The sequence below is a fragment of the Ictidomys tridecemlineatus genome, chromosome 3, assembly GCF_052094955.1.
Source record: "Ictidomys tridecemlineatus isolate mIctTri1 chromosome 3, mIctTri1.hap1, whole genome shotgun sequence".
Taxonomy (NCBI): Eukaryota; Metazoa; Chordata; class Mammalia; order Rodentia; family Sciuridae; genus Ictidomys; species Ictidomys tridecemlineatus.
In genome coordinates, this window is record NC_135479.1 from 42,063,844 (window position 1) to 42,088,001 (window position 24,158).

Sequence of the window (24,158 nt, forward strand, 5' to 3'; positions counted from 1 at the left end):
GATAAACCGATGAAAAATTTGTCCAAAGCATCGGCACAATGGCCACCCTAGAGCAGACCCTCCACCACCAGTAGCTTTGATCAGAGCCCGCTGCAGCCCTGGGGAGTGAATTCAAGATGAACTGCCCTTTGCAGGAGGTGACAGAAGGTGAGAATAGGAGGATAATGATAACTGGAGCCATACCGATAATATCAATCATGAGAACTGAAGTGTATCAAGCGCTTCCCCTGCTCTAGGCACTGCGTTCTGAAGCAGGCCCTGATTTCATTTAATACTCAGAACAGCCCTGTGAGGTAGGTCCTGTCACTGGCCCTGTTTTGCACATGTCACCGCTGAAGTCAGCTTTGCTGACTCAGCTAGGAAGAAAGGGCCAAGCCTGGCCCTGAGCCCTGAGTCCTCTTAACCATTCCACTGTGCAGGGGTCAGGGTTCTCCTACAATTCCAGAAGCTCTGAGCCCTTGAATATCTAGTCCAAGCCCCTCATTTTCCATGCGGAAACCGAAAAGTTCAGAAAGGGTCAGTGGCCTGGGCTGGCGTCACTCAGTGGTTAGAGCACGTGTTTAGCATTTCATGAAGCCCTGGTTTCCATCCCCGGTGCCAAAAGAATAAAAGGAAGGGGCAGTGGCCTAGGCAAAGTCACAGGCAAGGGAGTTTTGAAGGGCATAGGTGAAAACAGCACTTGCTAGCATAGTGGGTTGTCAAGGCAGCAGGCACCCAGGACCCCCTGAGTACTCAGATGCACACTTGTGGTTCCAGCTAGGCTAAGGGCCCTAGGGGCCAATGAGGCCCAGCCTCTGCATTACTGGGGCTGCTCCCACCACCTCTGTCCTGTATCTGATCCACTCCTCCCTCTTTTAGGGGGGGCCTGCCCAGTCACACAACAGGGCCACATATCCTGACCCTTCCTTATAGACACAGGAGACCAAGCCTGAGGAGCCAGAAACAGGGTATTCCACATCTGCAGAGCTTAAGAACAGTCAAGACCCCTCCTCCTGGCTCATTTGCTGTCTGTCTCTACCAGTGTTCTCTGTCCCTCTCTGTCTCTCTCTCTGTCTCATACTGGCCCCCGACACACACACACATCCAAACGGCAGGCTAGAGGCAGGGTCCCAGCCCAGGGATGCAGTAGGAATGGAGGTGGTGGACCTGGGTTGGTCACTCCTGGATGTTGGTCCTCATTCTCATCACAGCCGGCTTTCTTCGAGGCCAGGACTGGGTGATGGTGTCGCTACTCCCGCCACAGTCTGACGTCACGCTGCCTGGCCCCACCAGACTGGAGGGCGAGCCCCAAGGGGACCTCATGCAGGCTCCGGGCCTCCCAGGCTCCCCTGCTCCACAGAGTGTAAGTACCTGGCTCCTAGCCCTTGGACAAGGCAGCAAGTGGACATGTCCCCCCACCTGCAGGGGGTCCCTTTTACCAGCAAACGAGTACTTTGTGACTCTGAGATCCAGAAGGGATCTGATATGGGTCGCCGTTCACCCCTTCAGTCTGAGGCTTTCCCAGAGAGGGGCCATGGAATCTCATCAGCCTTGGGCCCCCCAAGTATAGAGCAGTATGCCCTTATCAGATTGGGGCTCCAAGGACAGGCTTTGTCTTGTCCATCATTTGTGAGTCCCCAGAATTCAGCCACATTCTATCACAGAGTAGGCTCCCGGGAGGTCCCCAGGCCTGGTCCAGCCCCCACTCATAGCCTCTCTGTCCTCTGTCTACCCAGAAGCACGCCGGCTTCAACTGCTCGTCATTTGTGCCCGACGGTCCTCCAGAGAGGGCACCCTCACTGCCCCCACACAGCCCGAGCATTGCGTCACCAGGCCCCGAGCAAGTCCAGGGCCACTGCCCAGCCGGCCCTGGCCCAGGGCCTTTCCGGCTTTCACCCTCAGATAAGTATCCTGGCTTTGGCTTTGAGGAGGGCCCAGCAAGCAGCCCTGGGCGCTACCTCAAGGGCAACCACGTGCCCTTCCACCCATACAAGCGGCATTTCCATGAGGATATCTTCCCTGAAGCCCAGACCGCCCTGGCCCTGGATGGACACTCCTTTAAGACCCCAGGGGCACTGGAGGCCTTTGAGGAGATCCCTGTGGACGTGGGGGAGGCCGAGGCCTTCCTGCCTGGTTTCCCTGCAGAGGCCTGGTGCAATGGGCTCCCTTACCCCAGCCAGGAGCATGGCCAAGTCCTGGTGAGTACCAATGGGGGCATCCCACCTCCCTCTGTCCTGTTCCTGATGGCTAGAAAGAGTCCTCTGAGATCAGAGTCCCCCACCGTCCCTTTACAGACCTTGCCTCTCAAGATCAGGGAAGCAGCAAACTCAGAAACGTTGGGGCTTCTTGGTTCCATCTGGGTCTCCTGGCCACTGAGGAGGGGATGCTGGCTTGGATGGGCATGGAGGGGACAGATGGGGGAGGCAGGTTAAGCTAAGTAAACTGGCATCTTCCCAGAAGCTCCTGAGTCAGGATTCCAGAGTGTGACTTCTTTCTGTTTGTTCAAGTGTCAAGAATCCCCAGCCAGACCAACACACCCATATGCAAATGTGAGAAGAAAAACACATTCCAGAGGCCAGGAGAAAGGGTTTAGGGAGGAGCCTCAGAGCACAATTGCCCCCTCTTCTGCATCACCCTACAGACCGGAGACAAGGAGTTGTAAGGTTTAAGTCATCTCAAGGGACCCTTCCCAGCCCCATTCTTTGCCTAAAGTGAGGCCTGGGTATATTCATAGAAATATCTTAAAAACACCTTGGGAGCCCAACATGTCCTTCCACAACCAATGCTCAAGCTGTGTGACTTTGGGCAAGTCATTTTACCTCTATGAGCCTCACTGGAAAAGAAAGGTTAAGGGTATCTATCTGCCTCATAGGATTGTTGCTTTGCAGAGTTAAGGAAGCTTGCTTCCTGCTCCCAGAGCTGGCTTGTAGGTCCCTGAAGCAGTGACTGAGTGGGCTTAGCCTAGGCTGTGCCTACTCCACACCAGCCCTCCTCATCTCTAACTTTCAAATAGATCTCGAGCAGGGCATGGTGGCCCATGGCTGTAATCCCCAGCAGCTCAGGAGGCTGAGGCAGGAGGATTGCAAGTTCAAAGCCAGCCTTAGCAACTCAGCAAGGATGTTAAGCAACCTAGTGAGACCCTGTCTCAAAAAAAAAAAAAATATATATAGGAAGGGCTGGTAATGTGGTTAAGTGCCCCTGAGTTCATTCTGCAGTACCAAAAGAAAAATAAATAAATAAAACTGGGTCCGGGCCCAAGCCAGTCCCAACACCGGAAGGAAGGTAGAGAAAGCAGAGGGACGCATATCAAGTGTGGTCTAGATAGGAGCCTATTCTGGTTCTGTAAACCTTCGACAGCTTCTTCTCAGGCCCCTTGAATATGGCAGCAACCACATCATATCAACTACTATCCCCAAGTGTCTGCCCAGTACCAGCTCCTACTCATTCTGCCACAAGCTTTCTCTTGAAGCCCATTTAATTCTCACAATAATCCTTGAGAGAGTTCCCACGGACCCTGTTTTGCAGATGAACAAACTGAGGCTGTAGAGGCCATGTAACTTGCCCAAGGCATCCCCCAGCCTGAAAATGGTAAAGCTGAGATTTAAGTCCACACCCTTAACCATGCAAAGAAAAACTTGAGCCCAGAGACCCACAGCTAGCAGGTTGCCTCGCTGGGTGACCTGGGGCACAATGCTTCCCCTCTTTGGGCTCAGCCCCATCATCTATCAAATGAAGGGGTTGGACACAAGCACTCTTGGCCCTTCCAGGCCTGAGATTCTGCGATGGTGCCAATCTCTGCATCAGTATCCCCAGGGCACACCCAGAAAGAGGGCACAGCTGATTTGCCCCTTTGGGCCTAGGCACTGGTTTGCCAAGGAAACTTCTAACCCCAGGTAGAATGGTCCACCTTCTCCCAGGCAAGTCCATCTGCCAGGACCTGGCTGCACACCCCTGCTGTCGCTATCAGGTTAGAGCTCTGTGCTAGGCCCTGAGGACCCCACATAGTCCTCACAGAGATCTCTGGCCCTACCCTAGATAGGCTCAAAGAGACCACTGACAAGTCTCACCCACTTCTCTGTGTGGCCTAAACTCAGCCTCTCACCTGCAGTGAGATGTATGTGGTATAGGGAGTGCTGCGGAAGCTGGCCCCAGTTCCACAACCACCTTGCTGAGTTTCCTTGTGAAAATCCCTTCCCTTTCTCTGTTCTCTGTTCCTTCTCAAGGACTAAGCTTTGGGAAAGGCAGAGCTGGGGTGGCTTTTGTGGGAATTTCAAGACAAGGGAAAGAGGAAGGGAGAGAAATAAGGCCCAACCTAGTCATCTGCTCTCTCTTCCAGCAGGCGTCAGAGGTCAAGATCAAGCCTCCAGCTCTGGAGAATGGTCCTGGGATGTACTGCTACCAACCCCCCTTGCAGCACATGTACTGCCCTTCCCAGCCCCCTTTCCACCAGGTGGGTCTGAGGCAAGTGGCATGCTTCCCGGGCTCTCAAGATATTATGTGGTGTGTGTCGTGTGTGGTGCAGTGTATAGGTGTGTACTCATGTGCACATCTGGATGGGCAGGTGTAAGCAGCAGGGCCCTGAACTTTTCAGGCTAGACCACCCCTGGTAGGGGGGGAGTGATTAATAGGGAGACAGAAGCAACTGTCGTTCTCTAGGGGTAGGAAGGGTTTGTCTGGACCCTTGGCAGGGCCTGAGGGGCTCAAACAAGAGAGTAGGGCTGAGACTGAGGCAGGGCCTCCAAGAAAAGGAGGGAGAAGGAGAGCCAGCCCCAGCGAAGAAAACAGGACAGAGAGAAAACTGTGTCATGTGACATCAGGCTAAGCTCCACGAACAGGGGTCCCATCTCTAGGTTACATCGTGCTGTATGGCCTTGAACTCAAGAGGGTAGGCACCAGATGTAGGACTACAGGCCTCCCAACCCAGAGGGCTCCAAATCCTCATCACCTTGGTCCTTTCCCCATCCCGCTGCCCAACTTCAGCCCCTCCCAAATGTGAAGGATGCCAAGTAATTGCCCCACACTGGCAAAGGATGGAGGTTTTTTAAAAGAGAAAGAAAAAGAGCCTCAAGAGCAGCCAGGCAGCTCCCTGGAGTCACCGGGCAAGACACAGCAAGTGGCTGCCCAGCGCCCAGCTCCATCCACCTGCAGCCTGGCACTGAGACAGGCCCTGCCTGTGGAGCAGGTTCTACTCCCAGTTCTTTGGCATTGGCCCGGATCTTGGCCAAGCAAGAGGGAGAAGGGGGATCAGACGGCCTCCCCTGTGGGCGAGAGAGATAGAGGAAAGCAAGGGAATGCCCAGCACAAGGCACATCCTCCCTTCTTGATGGGTCTGGCTGCAGTGGCCATAGCGAGGCAGAGGCTCCTGGTCTCACCCAGTGTAGGAGATGTACCTGAGGCAGCTTGTCCTGTCAGGGGCTGAGCCACTGCAGGATGAAGGGACAACCAGGTCTTCAGTGGCCTCACCATGCCTGGCCTTGCTTTGATGCCCTCTGCTGTCAGCACCCCTCCTCAAACAAGATGGCCGCACCCAGGGCTTTATGGAACCCAAGAGAGGGTGACTCAGGCACTCAGTGTCTCTCAGTGACCTGGAAAGAGCACTTCAGCCTGGAGCAGCTAGGGGAGTCAGAGTCTCCTACTCCCCTGCCCCCATAAAACACCATCCCTGGCACCGCGGCCACTCCCTTTGCCGTAAAATCACCTCCCACCCCCACCTGCCCACCACCATGACCAGCTCTTTCAAAGAGCCACTGAAACTCGTAAAAGGTGGCAGTGCCCAGCAACCGCCCAGGCTGGACATCCCACTTCCGTCCCAGTACTCCAGGAGCGCAGGGAGGCCTGGAGTGCCTGCCTGGGAGGGGGTAGAGGCCACGGGCTGTGCCTCACTCTGTGCAGCCCGGCTGGGCTTCAACTCATCCCTGTGGCAACTGAAGTACCTTAAAGGGCTAGAGAAAAGGAACTTGGAGGCCTCTGAGTTCCAAAACGTGGATGTCTTCTCAGACACTCACATGTCCACACTGTTGGCTACGCCTCAGCTCTGCCATGGGGGTGATGGAGTTCATGACCAGGGAGAGGAGAATCTGACCTCATCTTCTCTGGATGCATATGAAGAGGGGAGGGAAGTCCCCCTCAGAAAGGCTGGGTACCATGGCAATCACTCTTCCCCCTTCAACCTCTCCAGTATTCACAGGGTGGTGGCAGCTACCCTGTACCCTACCTGGGCTCCTCTCACTATCCATACCAGCGGATCGCACCCCAGGCCAGCGCTGATGGGCACCAGCCGCTCTTCCCCAAACCCATCTACTCCTACAGGTACATCTCCCAGCTCCCCTCGGGCAGAAGGAGGAGGGGTGAGTGGGCCGTTGGGGAAACTGAGGCATGGAATCCTCAGTGCATAAGGGTAGTGACACGGTATGGGCCAGTGAGCTTCAAAAGGAGGCTGGAGAGCGGACCCCTGAAAGGGAGCAACGGATAGACTTGATCACCTCTGACCTCTTGTCTACACCTGAAGATCCGGTTCCACGGATTCCGTGTTTTGTGTGAATCTGCTGAACTCGAACCTCCTGGGGCCCTGGGCCAGGGATTGGAGTTTAGGGAAGATACCCACCACCTTGCCCATCTCCCCAGATATACAGAAAAAACCCCACTCCAAAGCTCTACTGGAAATAAATGAGAGATAAGGGCTTCAGATGTAACTCAGTTACCCACCCTCTGCCATTCCTGGTGGGATTTCTCAGGGGCTGGGAGAGTAAGTACCAGCGGCATCCAGCCTATCTGGGGGACCCTTCCATCTGTCCTTTCAATCATCCAACCATCAGTGACACTTGACCTAACGTATGCCAGGCCTCAGGGAGAGATCAGGTCCCCTTCTGAGCTGATGGACGCTCAGAAAAAAGAACTCAGACACTATCCAGGAGCACAGAGAGGGGATTGGTGGAAGGCCAGATGGTGCCTGGAAAGGAGCATACAGAGGCAGACTTTATAGCCCAGCAAAACTGGGGACAAGACCAGAATCTGGAATTTACTAGAAGTGAAATTTAGGCAAGTTGTCTGATCTCTCTGAGCTTCTATTGATTTATCAGGGAGAGAGGAAAAAAATAAAAGTCAAGAGACAGCAACTCGGGTTGTTGGAAGGATTAAGTAGGGGCTCGTCAGACTTCCATTGACTCCCCACTACCCGGCACTCATGCAAGTGGCCAAGGGCCGACTAGTGAGGACTGGTAGTGATAGTTCCTGTATAAGGAGGGCTTCTATGTTGAGGTGTCATTCCTCCCCACCGCTGAGTAGTTGTTAACTCTTTTTACTCTAAAGATGAGGAAACTGACGTTCAGAGAGGTTAAGGCCCTCGCCCAAGGTCACGCCACTGGTCCCTGGCTAAGTCAGATGGAAGCCTTGCTTCTCAGACTCCACAAGGCCCTTGTTTATCTATAATCCTCATCCCCTTTCCTTCAACTTGAACCTCACAGAGACTCTCACCAGAGGTGGGGGGGCTTCTGGGGAGGGCCTCAGGACCAGGTGAAGAGGCTCAGACTCTCACGGGCTCTCTGTGTCTTCAGCATCCTCATCTTCATGGCCCTCAAGAACAGCAAAACTGGAAGCCTGCCTGTCAGCGAGATCTACAATTTTATGACGGAGCATTTCCCTTACTTCAAGGTGAGTCCCAGATCCATCGGCACCTGCCACCCCAAGTCCTGGACAAGTCAGGCCGGTCTAGAGCTGGAGGGTTCGTTGCAGAGATGAGAGGAGTTGGAAAAGCCAGCGAGGGTTTGTCCCCAGCAGCACCACCACCTCCTGCTTTCCCTTGTCTCCACCTCAAAAGGACAGAGCTCCCTTAGGGGCTCTAGTAGAGAACAGAGAGCTCAAGCTGCTCCCTTGGTATCACACAGCAGATCTGGAGCTAGATCTTCTGCTGCAGGGAGGTGGTGATGTCAGCCCTGATAGGCTTCAGGGAGCATCCACCCACCCCAAGTGAGGAGAGAAAGTTGGGGGAAGAAATGAGAGGCTGTCCCCATCCTTACCCCCAGGATGCTATGGGGCTGAGGAATTCCCACAGGAGCCTGTCAGCCAAGGCGACAAGGGGTGCTGAGGAATCCACTGCCTTCCAGGGTGAGATTAAAATCTGCCTCTGTGGGCGGGCAGGCTCAGCTACAGTTCTACCAGAAAGTGGGGTGTGGGCTTCACAGTCTTCCAGTGTCCCAGGGAACCGGCTGGCTCACCTGACTCTGCCCCCACCCCTGGTGCAGAATCTGGTTCTTATCATCCACAGAAAAGACTTCTAGGGCTTCTACCCAACTCCCTCCCTAGAGGCCAGACAGATGTCCAACTCCCCAGATGGGCAAACATATCATCAGAGAGAGCAGTTCATCTACCCAAGGTTACACAGCAGGTGGCATCAGTTGCTGGGCCAAGCTGTTGGGCTTCACACATCTCCCCCTTCCCCCAGACCCTTCTGCACAGTCCCCTTCTTCTGGGGTGGGTGTGGGAATGACCAGAGCTTATGTCTGAGAAGGGCCTTCTCCGAGATCTGCACCATGATGGATATGATCTCATCTGCTACCCAGGCAGAGGGTAGGAACGGAGGCCCAGGTAATCCAGAACTGAGCTCCACCTGCCAGTGGATGAGTCCTGCCCCCACCATCTACCCAACTGTCCTGCCTGAGGATAATTGGCACCTAATGTTCGAACAAGTTTTTGCTTGCTGAGCTGCCATCAGATAGGGAGTGGGCAAGAGGGTCAGAGTGGTCTGGCTAGGGAAAAGTATTTTGATCCACCAGAGATTCTGAAAAGAAGAGGAGGGGGAAGAGCGTTGTCTCTGGGATTCAAGAAGCATCAAAGCCTGGGTCCAGGGCTCCCTCGCACCCTAGCAGGTCAGGGAACTGCACTCTCCCCAGCCCCCTAGGCTATTAGAGGGTCCTCCAGGGCTTCCAGAGGCCAAGCCAGAGAAAGGGAAATGAGGCCCCTGCCTCGTCCTCCTCCGAGCCTCCCTCTCTCCCAGCTCCTGGCCTGGCCCCCAGCCCCTCCCTGCATCTCATCTTCCTGGCTTAATTATTTTTCCTGGGAGCTGTGTAATCCCTGTTTTATGGGGCCGAAGAGTGAAGAAGTCTAACAGCTTTTTTTTTTTTATTCCAGTTGTTGTTCTTAACCAGTTGCGTCACTCCCTCACCCCTGAGTTTACATTTGACTTCAGAGAGTGAGCATCTGTGAGAATGGGAAGGGCCCCAAATGGCAGGGCAGGCCCTACAGGATGACCTGGGCAGGGCCCTTAGTTAGGGGACAGAGCTAGAGTCCGGGCTCTGTCCCTGCCTCCCTGTGTGATCCAGCACTATGTCCTTTCTTCTCTGGACTTCAGTTTCCCAATCTGTAAAATGGTCGGGTTGGACCAGGTTGGCACAAAGGCTCCTTCCAACTTGGACGATTCCCCTCTGACTCATCTAAGGAATCAGTTGGAAGATTCTCCTACCTTCCATATCATTCACTCCCCATTTGAAGGTCATTTTTCTGGACAAAGACAGTGTGGACTGTGGGATGGGGTGGCACTCATGCCCAAGGCAGCTGATGTGGGCGTCCCGTAGCCCCATGAGTCAGGGATGTGGGACTGGGGAAGTGTCCAGCCACTGGACATAATTGTTAGTGCTGACCATTCCTCTTCCAAACAGGAAGTGACTGGGGTGGGGGCTGCCCTGGCATCCCAAAGTCACAGATTTATGGGGCCATAAAAGGCCCCAGTGCCCATTAACTCTGCCCATGGGGCGGCATAGCCTTGACTCCCAGGGGAGACTGTTGTGGGAATCAAAGTCTGGTCTGATGGCTTAAGAATCTTCTCTAATAACCCTGGGAGATTTGGGGGGGGGCCTTTCAACCAGCCCCCTGCCCCAGGCTAGCTGTCCCCAAGAAAGGCTCCAGCAGTTGCTGCCAGCAACTTGCAGCGATGCTGGCATTAGGGCCCAGTTCTGCTGGGCGTGATTCAGCTTGGCTGCTCCCTGGGGCAAACGAGTTGGGGAGGAGGGAGTGGCTACCCCACGTTAACCAGAAACTATGGGCTGAATGAAAGAAGGGACAGGGGATGAGGGTGAAGGAGCCCTGCTGGTCCGAGCAGCGGCTCTGTCCGCAGTTTCTGGGCTCAGAGCTGTCTCAGAGTCTGGAACAGAGCAGGAGATGGGGGATGGGAGGCCCACTAGCACCCCTGCCACCGCCTCTCACCCAACTGAGTCAGCCTAATGGTTTTTACAACCCTCCTTGGGCACAATTACTGCACTGGTGGCATGACCGGGCCTCCTAATGGGTGTTTATTCTGTTGGCACGAGCACCCCCTGCCTGAGGGCTGGCCTCCCCACCGGGGCACGCCCCCCCCAGGCACACTCATGCAAACACATACCCACACACTCAGATGATCATGGATACATACACACACATACTCAGAGAGACTTTCTCACACACAGCCCTTCTCTGGATCTTGTACAACCTCTCATTGCAGGAATTCCAGACCCATATCAGGAGATGCCACTCACCCTGGGAGACACACTTAGGGATATAGGCGCATGCTCACACACACTGAGCATGCACCACCCCCATGCACCAACACCCAGCAATGTGCTCAAACATATGTGCAACGTGGACACACACCCAGACACTCACCGGCCCCACCCATTTTTCTTTTCTCCTGAGTTTGCCTCAGAAGGGATGAGGCAGACCAGGAAGAGAGGCTTCCACAGCCTCCATCACTCCTTCCTTACAGCTGGACAGAGGACCCTGGAGTTGTGAGCGCCCATTGAATAGAGAGAGTCCACACGGGCTTGAAGGCTCCAGGGAGGCTGGTCCCACTTCAGTGGGGGCATGGGTCAGGAGGTCTCTGTGGCACTCACCAGGCCTCAAATTCTCTGAAACATTGGGGTCCAGGGAGAGGATGGGATGAAGGTGGATTTTAGTTGAAAGTGAATTGTGGTCAAGGTTGCTGTCCACCCCTTCCCCACCACTGAAGGGTACAGAGCATGTACTAGGTACCGAGGAGGATGATACAGCCCAGAGTGGGTGGCAGTTCTGCATCCAAAGGAATGTTCTAGAGCCCAGCCCTGGAGCTGATTCTTGCTACCTGAGCCCAACTTAAATTCTTGCTTTGCTCTGCTGGGGCAGACGGCACCTGATGGCTGGAAGAATTCTGTCCGCCACAACCTATCCCTCAACAAGTGCTTCGAGAAGGTGGAGAACAAATCTGGAAGTTCCTCTCGCAAAGGCTGCCTGTGGGCCCTCAATCCAGCCAAGATCGACAAGATGCAGGAGGAGCTGCAGAAGTGGAAGAGGAAGGACCCCATTGCTGTGCGCAAAAGCATGGCCAAGCCAGGTGAGGGCAGCCCGGCCACCCGAGGAAGGGCCTGAGGACCTGTGAGCCTCAAAAAAAAATGGGGCAGAGTCTGAGGGTTCCGAGGCTGGGGAGGCTGTGGAGGAGGAAGATTTCATGGTGTTCTTTCTCTTTTGGGCCTTTTCAGAAGAGCTGGACAGCCTCATTGGAGACAAGAGGGAGAAGTTGGGCTCCCCGATGCTGGGCTGTCCACCCCCTGGGCTGACAGGCTCCGGCCCCATCCGGCCCTTGGCACCCCCAACTGGCCTCTCCCAGCAGCTGCACTCAATCCACCCAGCTCCAGGACCCATGCCTGGCAAGAACCCCCTGCAAGACCTACTGGGGGGGCACGCACCCTCCTGCTATGGGCAGACGTACCCACACCTCTCACCCGGCCTGGCCCCTCCTGGACCCCCGCAGCCATTGTTCCCGCAGCCAGATGGGCACCTTGAGTTGCGGGCCCAGCCGGGTACCCCCCAGGACTCGCCTCTGCCTGCCCACACCCCACCCAGCCACAGTGCCAAGCTGCTGGCTGAGCCTTCCCCAGCCAGGACCGTGCATGACACCCTACTGCCAGACGGAGACCTGGGTACTGACCTGGATGCCATCAACCCCTCTCTCACCGACTTTGACTTCCAGGGTGAGCTGAGGGTAATAAAGGGGAAGTGGGACAGGACTAGAGAGGGGCACCTAGGAGTGTGACCCATCCTCTCTCCAAGTCTCCATGCTGCCTGCCACCTGAGTCACCTGAGTCAGAAAGCCAGGAGCAGGTGTCGAGCCTCCCACTCCCTCCCTGCCATCCAGAGCACAGGGTCCAGAGGAACTCCCTTGCCCCAGTTTCCCTCCTCCTGGTACCCTGAAAGTGTTCCACTTGACCCTGTCATCGAGCCACACTCAGCTCTGGCAAGACTGGAAAGAGCTCCTCGTTCTACCCCACACTCGATTGTGAGTGAGCATTCCCAGATGCATTCCCATTTTATTGGAGTTCAGCATTCAATGCCGAAAGAGAGACCCTCTCCCTGCAGGAGTGTGAGACCTCAGAGCCAGGCAGATACTGGAGAGATTCGGGGCTAGAAGTCCAGGGAGAGAGTCTATTCACTGCACTCCATCTTGCCTGCTCCATCTCTGCATAAGGCTACCGCACCCCGCCCATTCCCATCCTGTGCAACCCCAGGCCCTGTGACTATCCACAAGTGGTGGATTGCTGACGCAGGCCTCAGACTCTCCAGGCATGGAGGTGGAAACATTCACCAGCAGGTGTCAGGGAGGCAGCCACCCCTAGAGAGCCCCCAGTCTGATGGTCTAAGGTCTTGGGAAATAGCTTCACATAAATAGCTTCACATAAATCTTCAGGCCAGTCCAGAGATGGGGAGCAGGGCTCAAACAGCCTCTGGGGAAGTATGGACATGTGGGAGACAATAAGCATCCACCCGTGCCCCTGCTAAAGATCAGGCATCCTGCTAGCTTTACCTCTGCCCCCTCTTGGACCTGTGGAACAGGAGGGAATATGAAACCCATTTCACAGAAGCACACAGAGGTTATATTACCTGTGCAAGATCCATTAGCTGGAAGGGAGGAATCAGGATCAGAATTCAGGTGGCCAAGGCCAACCCAGGGCTGTCAGAACCTCTTTCTCCAGACTCTGCAAGCCTGTTGCCCAGGGCAGGCACCCAGTCTCTGATTGCCATCCTGCAGGTCATACGACCCAAACAGGGCTCAGGTGGTAGCACTGTTTGTTCCTCAGAGTCAGGTTTGCTTCCTAGCTCTGTCCCCATCCCCTGGGCTCTGCAATGGAGGAGGCCCAGGAAGCCATCCACTTCATTGGGTTCAGTGGCACATTGTGGGAAGACATTTGGTCTGGACTACAGATCCACGTTCCTTGGGGAGCTTAGACAGAAAACTAAGTGAAGAATTCCTGGGAGTCCCCCAGGTTTCCCCCAAGTGCCCAGTACCTGCATCAACCTTCAGGAGGCAGTTTTTAAATCCTTGATCCTCCCCAAGGTCTCTCCCTAACACAACAACTTAAAAAAAAAAAACAAGAGCCACAGAGGTCACCTAGATCTAGGACCTTTTTTTTTTTTTTTTTTTTTTTTTTTTAGTTGTAGGCGGACACAATATCTTTATTTTATTTGTTTTTATGCGGTGCTGAAGATCGAACCTAGTGCCTCATGTGTGCTAGGCAAGTGCTCTACCACTGAGCCCCAGCCCTAGCCTTAGATCTATGACTTTCAGACTGCTGCATGGGAGTTGGAATCTGAGGCTCAGAGAGGGTCAGACACTGTCTGAGATCACAGAGCTGATGTCAGGGTCAGCCCCCAGTCAGTGTCACTCCAATCCTGCTATCTGTAGCATATGAAAGCCTCAGGTGGGTGGCAGACAGGGCTCCCCTCATGCCTCCCAGTGATGCTGATTTTCTCCTCCTGATCCCCTAACTAGGAAACCTGTGGGAACAGCTCAAGGATGACAGCTTGGCCCTCGACCCCTTGGTACTGGTGACCTCGTCCCCAACATCATCCTCCATGCCACCGCCCCCACCACCGGCCCACTGCTTCCCCTCAGGGCCCTGTCTGGCAGAGACAGGCAGTGGGGCAGGCGAATTGGCACCATCAGGCAGCTGCGGCTCCGGAGTCCTGGGAGACCTGCCCCTCACCACCCTCTACTCAGCGTTCATGGAGCTGGAGCCCACGCCGTCCACAGCCCCTGCTGGCCCCTCAGTGTACCTCAGCCCCAGCTCCAAGCCCATGGCCCTGGCATGAGCTATGTCCGGCGTCAGCTCCAGCCTTTGCTTGTCTGGAAATCTCTGCTGGTCGTCCTCATTGGGCTCACCTTGAAGGTCAAGGAAGGAAAATGCTATCTGTCCCCTCTGCCACTCAGCCAACTTGTTTGTTAGCTGGAAGCTGGAGCACAGGGGACACCTCCTAGGACGCTGCCCCTCACACATTTCTGCCACCTGGGTAGTCCAGTGCCTCCTTCAGGGCTCCTGGAGAGCAATATGTGGGCAAGAAGCAAATATATTCTCCCTAGCCACGCCCATGGGCCGTCGGCTCTCAGGCACATACAAAGGCTCAGGCTTACTCAAGACACACCAGCCACATGCCTTATACTCAGAGGAATCCGTACCACATCAGAGAGCCTGACTTCATTCCTGAGGCCGCTGAGAGCTAAGGGCTTTGGTTACCAAAGCTCAAAGAATCCCCCCAGAACCCCATTCTGATTCCCACATGCTCCACAGGCCTGGCCCCCTCCAGTCATGTTCTTTCCTAGAATCCCCCTGTATTTATTCTCCTGTCTTCCTCCAACAGCCCAGCAAGGAGGAGGAGATAGAGAACTCCTCCTGTTGCCTGTGGACCCCCCCCCACCCAGGGTGCTTGCTACTAACTAGCAGCACCCTTCCTGCCAGGCTCCACCTATCCTCAGAACATTCTCTGTCTGGCCACCCCCAGGGTGACGCACAGGAGGGGCAATGTCCATTCCGGGACCAAACTGAGCCCAAATTCCAACACAAAGTGTTTGGAAAAGCCCTTGCCCTTGGAAACTTGAATGAATCTTCTCCCAGTCCCGGATGCGGGAAGGGCCCCCTCCAGGTCACCACGATCCCCCTCTTTCTCTAGAAAGAAATTCACGTAGTTTAGGTCCCAGCTTCCAACTGTCCCAGGCAGCCTGAGTGTTCAGGGAAGGGAAGTCTGGTCCAGACTGGTGAGGGAACACCCATGCACCCCTCGCTTTGATCACCTGGCAGACCCAGACACCCGAAAAGCACAAAGGCTATCCCTGGAGCTAGGGGATATGGTCCAGGTGCCTGCCAGGCCCCATCAAGTGGGTTCCTCAGCCTACCCTGGGCCTCCGAGTGACAAGAACATCCAAATGATGGCCCCACTCTCATATGAGGCACAAGCAGATGCCTCAATGGCCTGCCATTGTCCCTTGTCCTGGAACAGTAAAGCAAGTGCCTTGTGATCTCGCTACTGAGCCTTCATTTCTGGGTTTCCCCACCCTGAGCAGAAGGGCCAGGTCACACTGAACATAGATGTCCTGAGCCTATGGTGTCATTCCCATCCTACCCACAACTGTGAAGTTTCCAAATCCAAAGGGTGAGGTATCTAGAAGGACTTCCTGGCCCGACTGGGGAGGCTGAGGTACAGGCAGGAAGGGTCCCTGCCCAGGAGAACTTCCGAAGACACAGAAGGATGAGATGGAGCTGCCCACAGGAAGGGAGAGGAGAGGAGGTCTCCCTCCCTCCCGAGACCTTCCTCCTCCATCGCTGCACCCTCCTCCCCACATAAGAGGTCACTGCCCAGAAAAGGTTGTGTCCTCCTGTCCTCATTTGTCCTCAGCTGAGAGAAATGCAAAGTCTGTCTGGGGCTCTAGGCTCCAAAGGTGACAAGTATAGAGCATATCCTGGTGCTACGTGCACTGCTGGCCCTGGAAGGTGGTCTCTGAGAGGACCGGGGAGTCACTCAGTCCCACTTCAGATTCACCCCCCCCCCAGGTACCACCTCCTGGTAGGCTATTGTCACCAAAGGGCAGCCTGAGAGGCACCCTCAAGAGGGATGAGGCAGAGACAGGAGCCTAAGGCACACAGATGAACCTTAAGTCTTAGAGCAACCACAGGTAGGGCCTCTGCTTAGAAAGTACTTCTGGGGTCCAAACATGGGGACTCACTAATACCTTACCTAACTCTGTGAACGATCCCATTACAGAACCACACCCATGAGTGCCCTCCCTCCTGAAGCTCTAAGCCAGGGTCCGGGGCTGGGGCCAGGGTGGGGTAGGGTGTGGGAGAAGGCATGGCCAGCCGGCGCACCCAAGACCTGCCTGCCCTAGCCTGGTCCGGGCTGTCTAGGAAGAAGGAGAAGGCTCTCTGCCAAGCCCCCAGGGGATATGGCACCCAGCTCTGGCCAACTCTGACCTGTGTGTTGACACCCCGGCCCCCAAGGATAGGCTGTTTCCTGAGAAAACTTGACTGGGGCCACCTTCTCGCCTTAGACCCTATATCCCAGCAGACATGAGGAGCAGAGGATATCCACAGGGTGCCCTTGGTCAGACCTGTCCTATGAGTATTCAGCACACCTTGACTCAAGGAAGACAGGAGGCTGATAGGACTTTGGATATAGTTTTTTTGTTGTTGTTTAATTGTAACCAGACTAGATCTCAGACTTGGAAAACACCGGCTTCAGCATCACCCCTGAAATGAGGCTGCACTCCTGCTCATAGGCTGCCCTCTGCTGGCCAACCCGCGCCAGGTGTTTAACAATCAGTGGGAATAGAAAGCAATCTGCAAGTCCCCTACTATGTGGGGGAATTAACTATTTTCTTAAAGGATTCTAGGAGGGTTCTAAAACTGATTATAATTCATACATCCACTAACTTGGAGACTAAAAATAAATCTTTATCTCCACACATCTCTACCTGCAGGGGGTTTTTTTTGTTTGTTTTTTGTACTAGGGATTGAACTCAGGGGCACTCAACCACTGAGCCACATCCCCAGCCTTATTTTGTGTTTTATTTAGAGACAGTGTCTCACTGAGTTGCTTAGCAACTGGCCCATTGCTGAGGCTGGCTTTGAACTCGTGATCCTCCTGCCTCAGCCTCCCCAAGACACTGGGATTACAGGTGTGTGCCCCAGCACCAGGCTGCAATTTTTTTTTTAAATATTTTATTTTTAGTTGTAAGTGGACACAATACCTTTATTTATTTTTTTTTAATTTTTTTTTATGTGGTGCTGAAGATCAAACCCAGCATCTCACACGTGCTAGGCAAGCACTCTACCACTGAGCTACAACCCCAGCCCCTCTACCTGTAATTTACTATTTCCCTTGATTATGACCATCAGCAATAAATCACAGTGGCTTCAGCAATACCTGTGACTTTGTCACTAGAATTCACAGGTATTGATCTGGGCACACACCTGTAATCCCAGAATCTCTAAAACCTGAGGAAAGAGGATCACAAGCTCAAGATCAGCCTTAGCAACTTAATGAGACCTGACTGGAAAGAAAGAAATAAAAATAAAAGGACTAAAGTGTAGCACCCCTGGGTTCAATCCTCAGTACTATGGAGGAAAAAAAATAACACAGGTATTGGAAGCTGGACTATAACTCAGTGGTAGAGCACTTGCTTCACATGCATAAAGAACTGGGTTCGATCCTCAGCACCACATAAAAATAAATAAAATAAAGGTATTGTGTCCATCTACAACTAAAAAAATACTTTAAAAAATAACACAGATATTGGACTGAGGATGGAGCTCAGTAGTAGAGGCTTGCCTAGCACGTGCAAGGTCCTGAGTTTGATCCTGGCCAGCACAATGAAAAAAAAATTACAAATATCTTAATAGTATATAGTAGGCATTGAAGAATATATACACATGTATATATGGATTTTAATATATAAAATGTTTAAGATTCTAACATGTTTTATGTTCTTACAAACCTCATATTATTTGTAGGCTTTAGCAGATTGACAACAAAGGAGTCCATAGCACATAAGAAAGTATAGCAAGGGGCTAGGGTTGTGGCTCAGTGGTTGAGCACTCGTCTAGCACATTCGAAGCCCTGGGTTCGATCCTCAGCACCACATAAAAATAAATAAATAAATGTATTTAAATGTATTGTGTCCAACTACTTATAAAAAATAAATACTAAAAAAAAAAAAAGAACGTATAGCAGGGCTGGGGTTGTGGCTCAGAGGTAGAGCGCTCACCTAGCATGCGTGAGGCACTGGGTTCGATGCTCAGCACCATCCCAAAATAAAATAAAGATATTGTGTCCACCTACAACTAAAAAAAAAAAAGTAAAGTACACTTGCCTTAGCTGCTGGTTGGAGGGGAAGTGGACCCTGAGCCCTAGGTGGAGGGTGCTGAGTTACCATCTAGGGGTGCTGTCTCCGTTCTGAAAAGAATTAAAGAACAGGACTCAGAGATAGCAAGCAAGAAGTAGGTTTATTGCAAAAGCAACAGAGATACAGAGATAGACTTCTTCAAAAAGAAGGAGCCCCAGAGCTGGGAAACCAATGGGCAAGTTTTGGGCTGTCCTTTTTATGGTCTCTGGAATTTCCTCCTGTCTTTTTCTCCTCCCCTGAGCACACGCTCCACACTATTATTGACAGGTGCCCCCTCTGTCCATGCGTCTGTTTTAGTTTTTCCATTGGATCCCCTGCTTGGGAGAATGAATACAGATGTGTCTGTCTGATCATGTCCCCCACTTGTGTCCACAAGCGCTTTTGTTAAGCAGGAAATTGACCTCAGCAGAAGACCCTCTCCCTGCTTCTTTGTTCTAGCCCTGGCCTGGATCTCCTCACTCATCATCCTGTCCTGGCTGCCTAAGGCCTTCTACATCTCCTTCAAGAGGACTTGGATGGCAGCTCTTTACCAATTGGAAAGAAGCAGCTCAGGGTTCTAACACCTGTGTTGGCAATCCCAATGTGCACTCTGCAGGCCAGTCCAGGAGGGCATGAGCAATGGGGTTCCATATAGCATTTGGACTTTCCTGTTCTACTCAGTGGCAGGATGGATCTTCATGATGCTTCTAGAGTCAAAGTAAAAAAGAATGCCCCACTTTAGAAAGAGAATAGGGAAAGTCTGGCTCAACCAAAGGAATTACTGCCCCTTCAAGGTCAACAGCACATTAGCTTCAGCATCAGGACCAGCCGCACCTCCACTCTGTCTTCTTCCTCCTTCTATCACCTAGGGATCCTCTAGATTCCTAGGGAAAGTGTCATTGCCAGCAAGACCAGTTACAGAAGCATGAAGATTTCAAAGGAGCAGGGGGCCAGAGTTTTTCCTAAGGTGGAACCTTGTATCGGGAGCCCCCTTCTGTTTGAAGGTGAAAGTGCAGCAGATGCCATCTGGAATCTCAGTAGGGTCCACTTAGCAACTCTGCTGAGGACTATTTATTATCAGGGTGGTAGGGGAGGGTCCTCTTTCTGATACCAGCGGAGGTCTCTCCTACTCCTTGCTATAGATTCTTTACAGACTTGTAACCCTATAAACCTATAAATTACAACAATCTGTAACCCTATAAATTACAACGATGACACGATAAATGTGTCCTCCTCTAAAATAATTCTTGTCAGGTCTTTTGTTCACAGGAGCAAAAAAGCTGGCTAAAACAATAATCCCTCATCCAATCAGTCATGAGTCCTGGGAATTTCACCTCTTGAAAAAATCTCAACTTGGGGCTAAGGTTGTGGCTCAACGATAGAGCGCTTGCCTAGCACGTGTGGGGCCCTGTGTTGATCCTCAGCACCACATAAGAATAAATAAATAAAGATATTTTGTCCAACTAAGAAATAAATATTAAAAAATAATTTTTAAAAAATATAAATAAATAAATAAACAGAATAAAGTTATTTCTTCATCCACAACTAAAAAAAAATTAAAAAACCTCAATTTCATCTATTTCCCTCCACCTCTGCAGACACTGACCTAATCCAGGTTCCCTTCATCCCTCACCCCAATCCCTGCAACACCTTCTTCACTCCTCCCCACCGCCCACCCCTCCACCTCCAGTCTGGTAAATCATGCATCCAAACAACCAGAATTCAAATCCTGCCCTGCCATTTAGCCACTGTGCAACATTGGCTGGGGAAACTAACCTCTCTGCACCAACATTTTCTGTAAAATGAGCATAATAATAGTGCCTTCTTCAGAAATGATTGTGAGCATTTTATGAGCACACATAAACCCAGCATGAAGTCAGACACTTAATAATTAACTTACTATCATTAGACTTCTTTCCAATTCACCCCTCACTCAGGAGCCAGGGATAATCCGACCATATGATTTCTGCTCAGGGGCCCCTCACCTTCTTCAGAAGAAGCCCCCTATTCCTGAGCAGGCTGGTGGCTTTGGAAAGTGTAAGCCCTCTGTCATTGCAACAAAATACCTGATGAAAAATGATTTATTTGGGCTCATAGTTCAGAAGTTTCAGTCCATGGCTGCTTGGTCCTCTCGCTTTGGGCCTTGAGTGAGGCAAAACATCACGGCAGGAAGAATGTAGTGGAGGAAAGTTGCTAACTAACTTCATGGTGGCATGGAGTCCTTTCTTATTATGAAAATGGAAAATCTCCTGGAGGCCATAAAGTGAGACAGTCACTGTGGATTACGCCCAGCCATCACTGGGCCATTTCTTGCTCTGACCTCACAAGGAGCCACTGAGGGGGGATTACAAACACCAGCTGTACAAGGCCCTAACTATGGCTGGTTTTTTGTTCATAAATTCAGGGAGCTCTTGGTGCTAACCTGTTGGACTCACAGAGAGTTAACTCATTTGATAGTTTGGTGGTTCTGGTTTGGGGTTTTTTATTTTGTTTTGTTTTGTTTTGGAACCAGGGATTGAACTCAGGGGCTTGACCACTGAGCCACATCCCCAGCCCTATTTTGTATTTTATTTAGAGACAGGGTCTCACTGAAGTGCTTAGCGCCTCACTTTTGCTGAGGCTGGCTTTGAACTGTCGATCCTCCTGTCTCAGTAACCCAAGCTGCTGGGATTACAGGCACACACTATTGTGCCTGGTTTGGTTTTGGTTTTTTGATTGGCTTTTTGATTTGGGAGTTTTTTGTTTGGTTGGTTGTTTTTTTATTTATTTTTTATTTTTTCAGGATTTTTGTTCTGGCTCCACTATTGGATTTTGAGGAACATTCAGCAGAGCAGTGAAACTGGCCTGACTTGTCATCACAGGGCCAAAGGGGACAGTGATAGCCCTGCCATAGGTAGAGTGGAGCGTGGCCCACATTGTATCTGAAGTGGATATCATGAAGACCATGGAACACTCAAATGGGATCAGGTGTTTTGCATTGTTGAAGCCTTGATAATGTCAGTGCTGTGGCAGAGTATGTGAGGGGAAGCTGCTGTGCCACCTCCCAGACACCACTGGCACACAGGTGGAGGAGGCCAGAGAGTGTTCTGGAGATCACATGCACTATGCACAACTGCCATGAGAAGGGCATCCCGCACAGAGACCTGCTGCCAGAGGACATCCTGGTGAATGCAGGAGGCAACATCAAACTCTGCAACTTCATCCTGGCGTGCAGGTTCACTGTCCAACAAACTCTACTCCTGGAAAGAATAGGACAGTCTTACAGTGGACGTCTAGAACCTCTGATGTACAGGGTGCCCTCCTGTACTTCATGCTCACGGGGTGCCTCCCATTTAACGGAATCATCGCTATGCAGATGAGGGAGCAAGTCCTGCACCCAAGGTATGGCATTTCCTCTCACCTGTCCACCAAAGAGGGAAGTCTCATCACTCAAATCCTGACTGTGTACCCCACACAGAGACTCACAGGAGATGAGGTCACCCTTCGCTGAGCCCCATGGGTGAGGAATATTCCTCAAATCATTCTAGCAAGCCACTGGACCTCTCGCTATGAGGGTCATATCTGACATGGGTTACGGCCCATGTGTTACCTAGGTATCCTTGGTCACCAGAAAGCTTGATGAGACAATGGCTACATATCTGATGCTCCAGCTCCAGACAACCCAGAGGACAGATTGCATTGTCCAATTAAGTGTGTGCATCCAGAGGCTGGGCCTTGCCCATCCCCCTCCAGCTTCACTTTCCACCCAAAGAAGAGCACCAGGGAGCCTTTCCTTTGCTCCTTCCCCTTCTTATCCCATGAGCATCAGCTGTCTGAGAAGGACAATCCTTCAGGGCTGAAGGGCAGCAGAAGAGCCAGTCAGCCTACCATTCCTGCAGCCTACAAGCAAGGGAGGACCCTTACCCCCCAGCATAGCTTCCCAGCATGCCCTTGCAGCCCCTGGATGAGCAGCAGTGGGTGGGAGGCAGAGAACAGGAAGTCCACCCAGGATACATCATCAGAAGAAGGCTCCTCCACCAAGACCCCCATAATGGGACCACAGCCCCTACCCCTAACACAGCAAGGGCAGTGAATAGGAAGATGGCCACCCGTATTCTCCAAATACATTGCTATGTGCCAGCCCAAAACGACAGGCCCTGAACTCAGAAACAAAGAGGCTCAATGAAATTGAACAGCTGAGTTACCCGCAAAACCAAGGAGGTGAGGCAGCCCAGCCTTTTATTTTTTCCATACGCTTTTATCGATGTCATTTGCAATTGGCACATCATAACTGTATGCATTTGTGGGGTACAATGATGTTTAGAGAAATCTATTCCCATGATGAACTCATGCTTATTAACATATCCGTCTCCTCAGGAAGATGGGTCACAAGGTATCTCATTTATGTGGAACAGCTGCCATAGGGAGCTGTGGAGCTGTGCGAGTGTGGCTTTCTCATGAATTCCAGTCGTGAGACCATCTGGAACCACCTAAAGACAAGGGGGCTCTACCTCCTCACCTGGAAGAGACATTGAGACTGTTTTTCCTTGGGACACTTCCCCTGCCCTGCTCTTCTCTGTCCTTTCCTCCATGTTTCTGGGATCGCAGAGATGGTTCTTAATAAATCTGTTTCTCATAAATCTTATAGAGAATTGATGCTCCAAAAATGTTCATAGATATTTCACTGTGTTGCATCCTCCTTGCAGAGTTGGAACTGGGCACACGTCAGTGTGAGCAGCAGGTAGTAATGTAGGACCGGGAGCTCATCCAAAACCTAAAGAGAAAAGTGACTTCAGAGATCTACCAACATCCCCCAACAGCAACAAATGATTCAAAGTGCTTCTGAAGGGACAAGATTATGAGCTTTGGTGGGGTGGACAGGGGAAAGAAATACAGACCCTGCGTGTATTCTGACACTGCTGTTACCTGGTTACCGTTTTCAGAAGGGAACTATTGACAGACAGTGCTGTCAGTCTGGTTTATTCTGCGGAGACATCCCTGTAGCATAAGGAAGTCCTGTGAAGCAGACTTTGTTGGGAGCCAGGGAAATGGCAGGGTGCCTTTCCCAGAGCTGCTGCTCAGTTCCTTTACTGTATCATGCAAGAAACTCAGTCTTTCCTCTGGTAATGTTTTCTCCTTCTAGAGCACTGGCATGAGACAGTCCCTCTAAGAGGCCTGACCCAGGTCAGGGCCCTTCAGCCAACCTGAGATTCCAAGGGGTGCTGAGCAGCAAACCAGCTATCCTGGGAATCAGAGGAAGGATGTATGGCAAGACAGAGCAGCCTGGAAGAGTGGAGCGTGGCAGGAAGACATATTGCAGGCTCCCAGGTACAGGTGTTTCCACTGTGGGCAGTGAATGTGTGGTTTGAGAAACCCATCAGGGAATTTCCTTCCGGTTCCTAAGGAGCCTAAGGAAAGCCAGGCCTTGACTGGCAGGGCCAGCGGCTGCCTCTTCTCTCCCTCAAACTCAATTGCGCAGGAAAGGCTGTGAGTTTTGTTCTCAAGAGCAGGGAATCTGCTGGAGGATCCAGCAGGGACTGAGGGCATCAATCATCATTCCACAATGTGCAGCTGACTGGGTCTGCACCGTGGGCTCCTGGTGGCAGAGTGGAAGCAGAAAGCCCCAGAGTCATCCCTGAGAGAGGAGACCTGAAGCAGGAGGAGAGAGAGGTTGAGGAGGGGGCAGAGAGGGAGGCAGAGGAGGAGAGGGAGGGATGCAGGGGAAGTGAAAGGAGAGGAAGCCCAGAACAGCAGCTGGAAGGCAGCTTCTGCAGGATTGGCAGAGGGTGTGGCTGCCTCAGGAAACAGGGAGGAAAGAATTGAAAACACGGGGTTTTTGAAGGAGGCGGGCAGGGGACAGCTCACAGTTTGCTGATCAGGAGAGGACGGGAAGAGGCAGCTGAGACAGTGAAAAGCAGGAGGGACCTGGGGACCCAGGGAGCCAGTGAGGCCTCAGCAGAAAGCATCAGCATTTCCCTATGGGATCCAAACTCCTTCCAACCTGTTCTATGAGATTGACTATAAGATCTACCTGATTTTCTTTATTCTT

At 52.2% G+C, this 24,158-nt stretch overlaps 2 protein-coding genes across 3 annotated transcripts in view; one reads left to right on the forward strand and one right to left on the reverse strand.

The window, feature by feature from the left end:
* The window catches only part of LOC144376125 (uncharacterized), a 17,814-nt gene extending 15,308 nt beyond the window's left edge, over window positions 1-2,506 (reverse strand). The window contains exon 1 of the transcript XR_013436222.1: window positions 2,276-2,506. The gene's annotated coding sequence lies outside the window, so the exon portion shown is untranslated. The remainder of the gene's footprint in view (window positions 1-2,275) is intronic.
* On the forward strand, window positions 637-15,272 carry Foxn1 (forkhead box N1). Of its 2 annotated transcripts, none has more exons than XM_021728176.3 (8): window positions 637-1,342; window positions 1,716-2,177; window positions 4,316-4,429; window positions 6,158-6,288; window positions 7,533-7,629; window positions 11,107-11,314; window positions 11,460-11,951; window positions 13,748-15,272. In XM_021728176.3, the coding sequence occupies exons 1-8, from the start codon at window positions 1,166-1,168 to the stop codon at window positions 14,065-14,067; spliced, it is 2,001 nt and encodes a 666-aa protein (XP_021583851.2). In that variant the 5' UTR covers window positions 637-1,165; the 3' UTR covers window positions 14,068-15,272. The 2 variants fall into 2 exon arrangements, with proteins under 2 accessions (XP_021583851.2, XP_077898664.1); XM_078042538.1 differs by having other exon boundaries at window positions 4,319-4,429.
* Window positions 15,273-24,158: the final 8,886 nt, after the last annotated feature.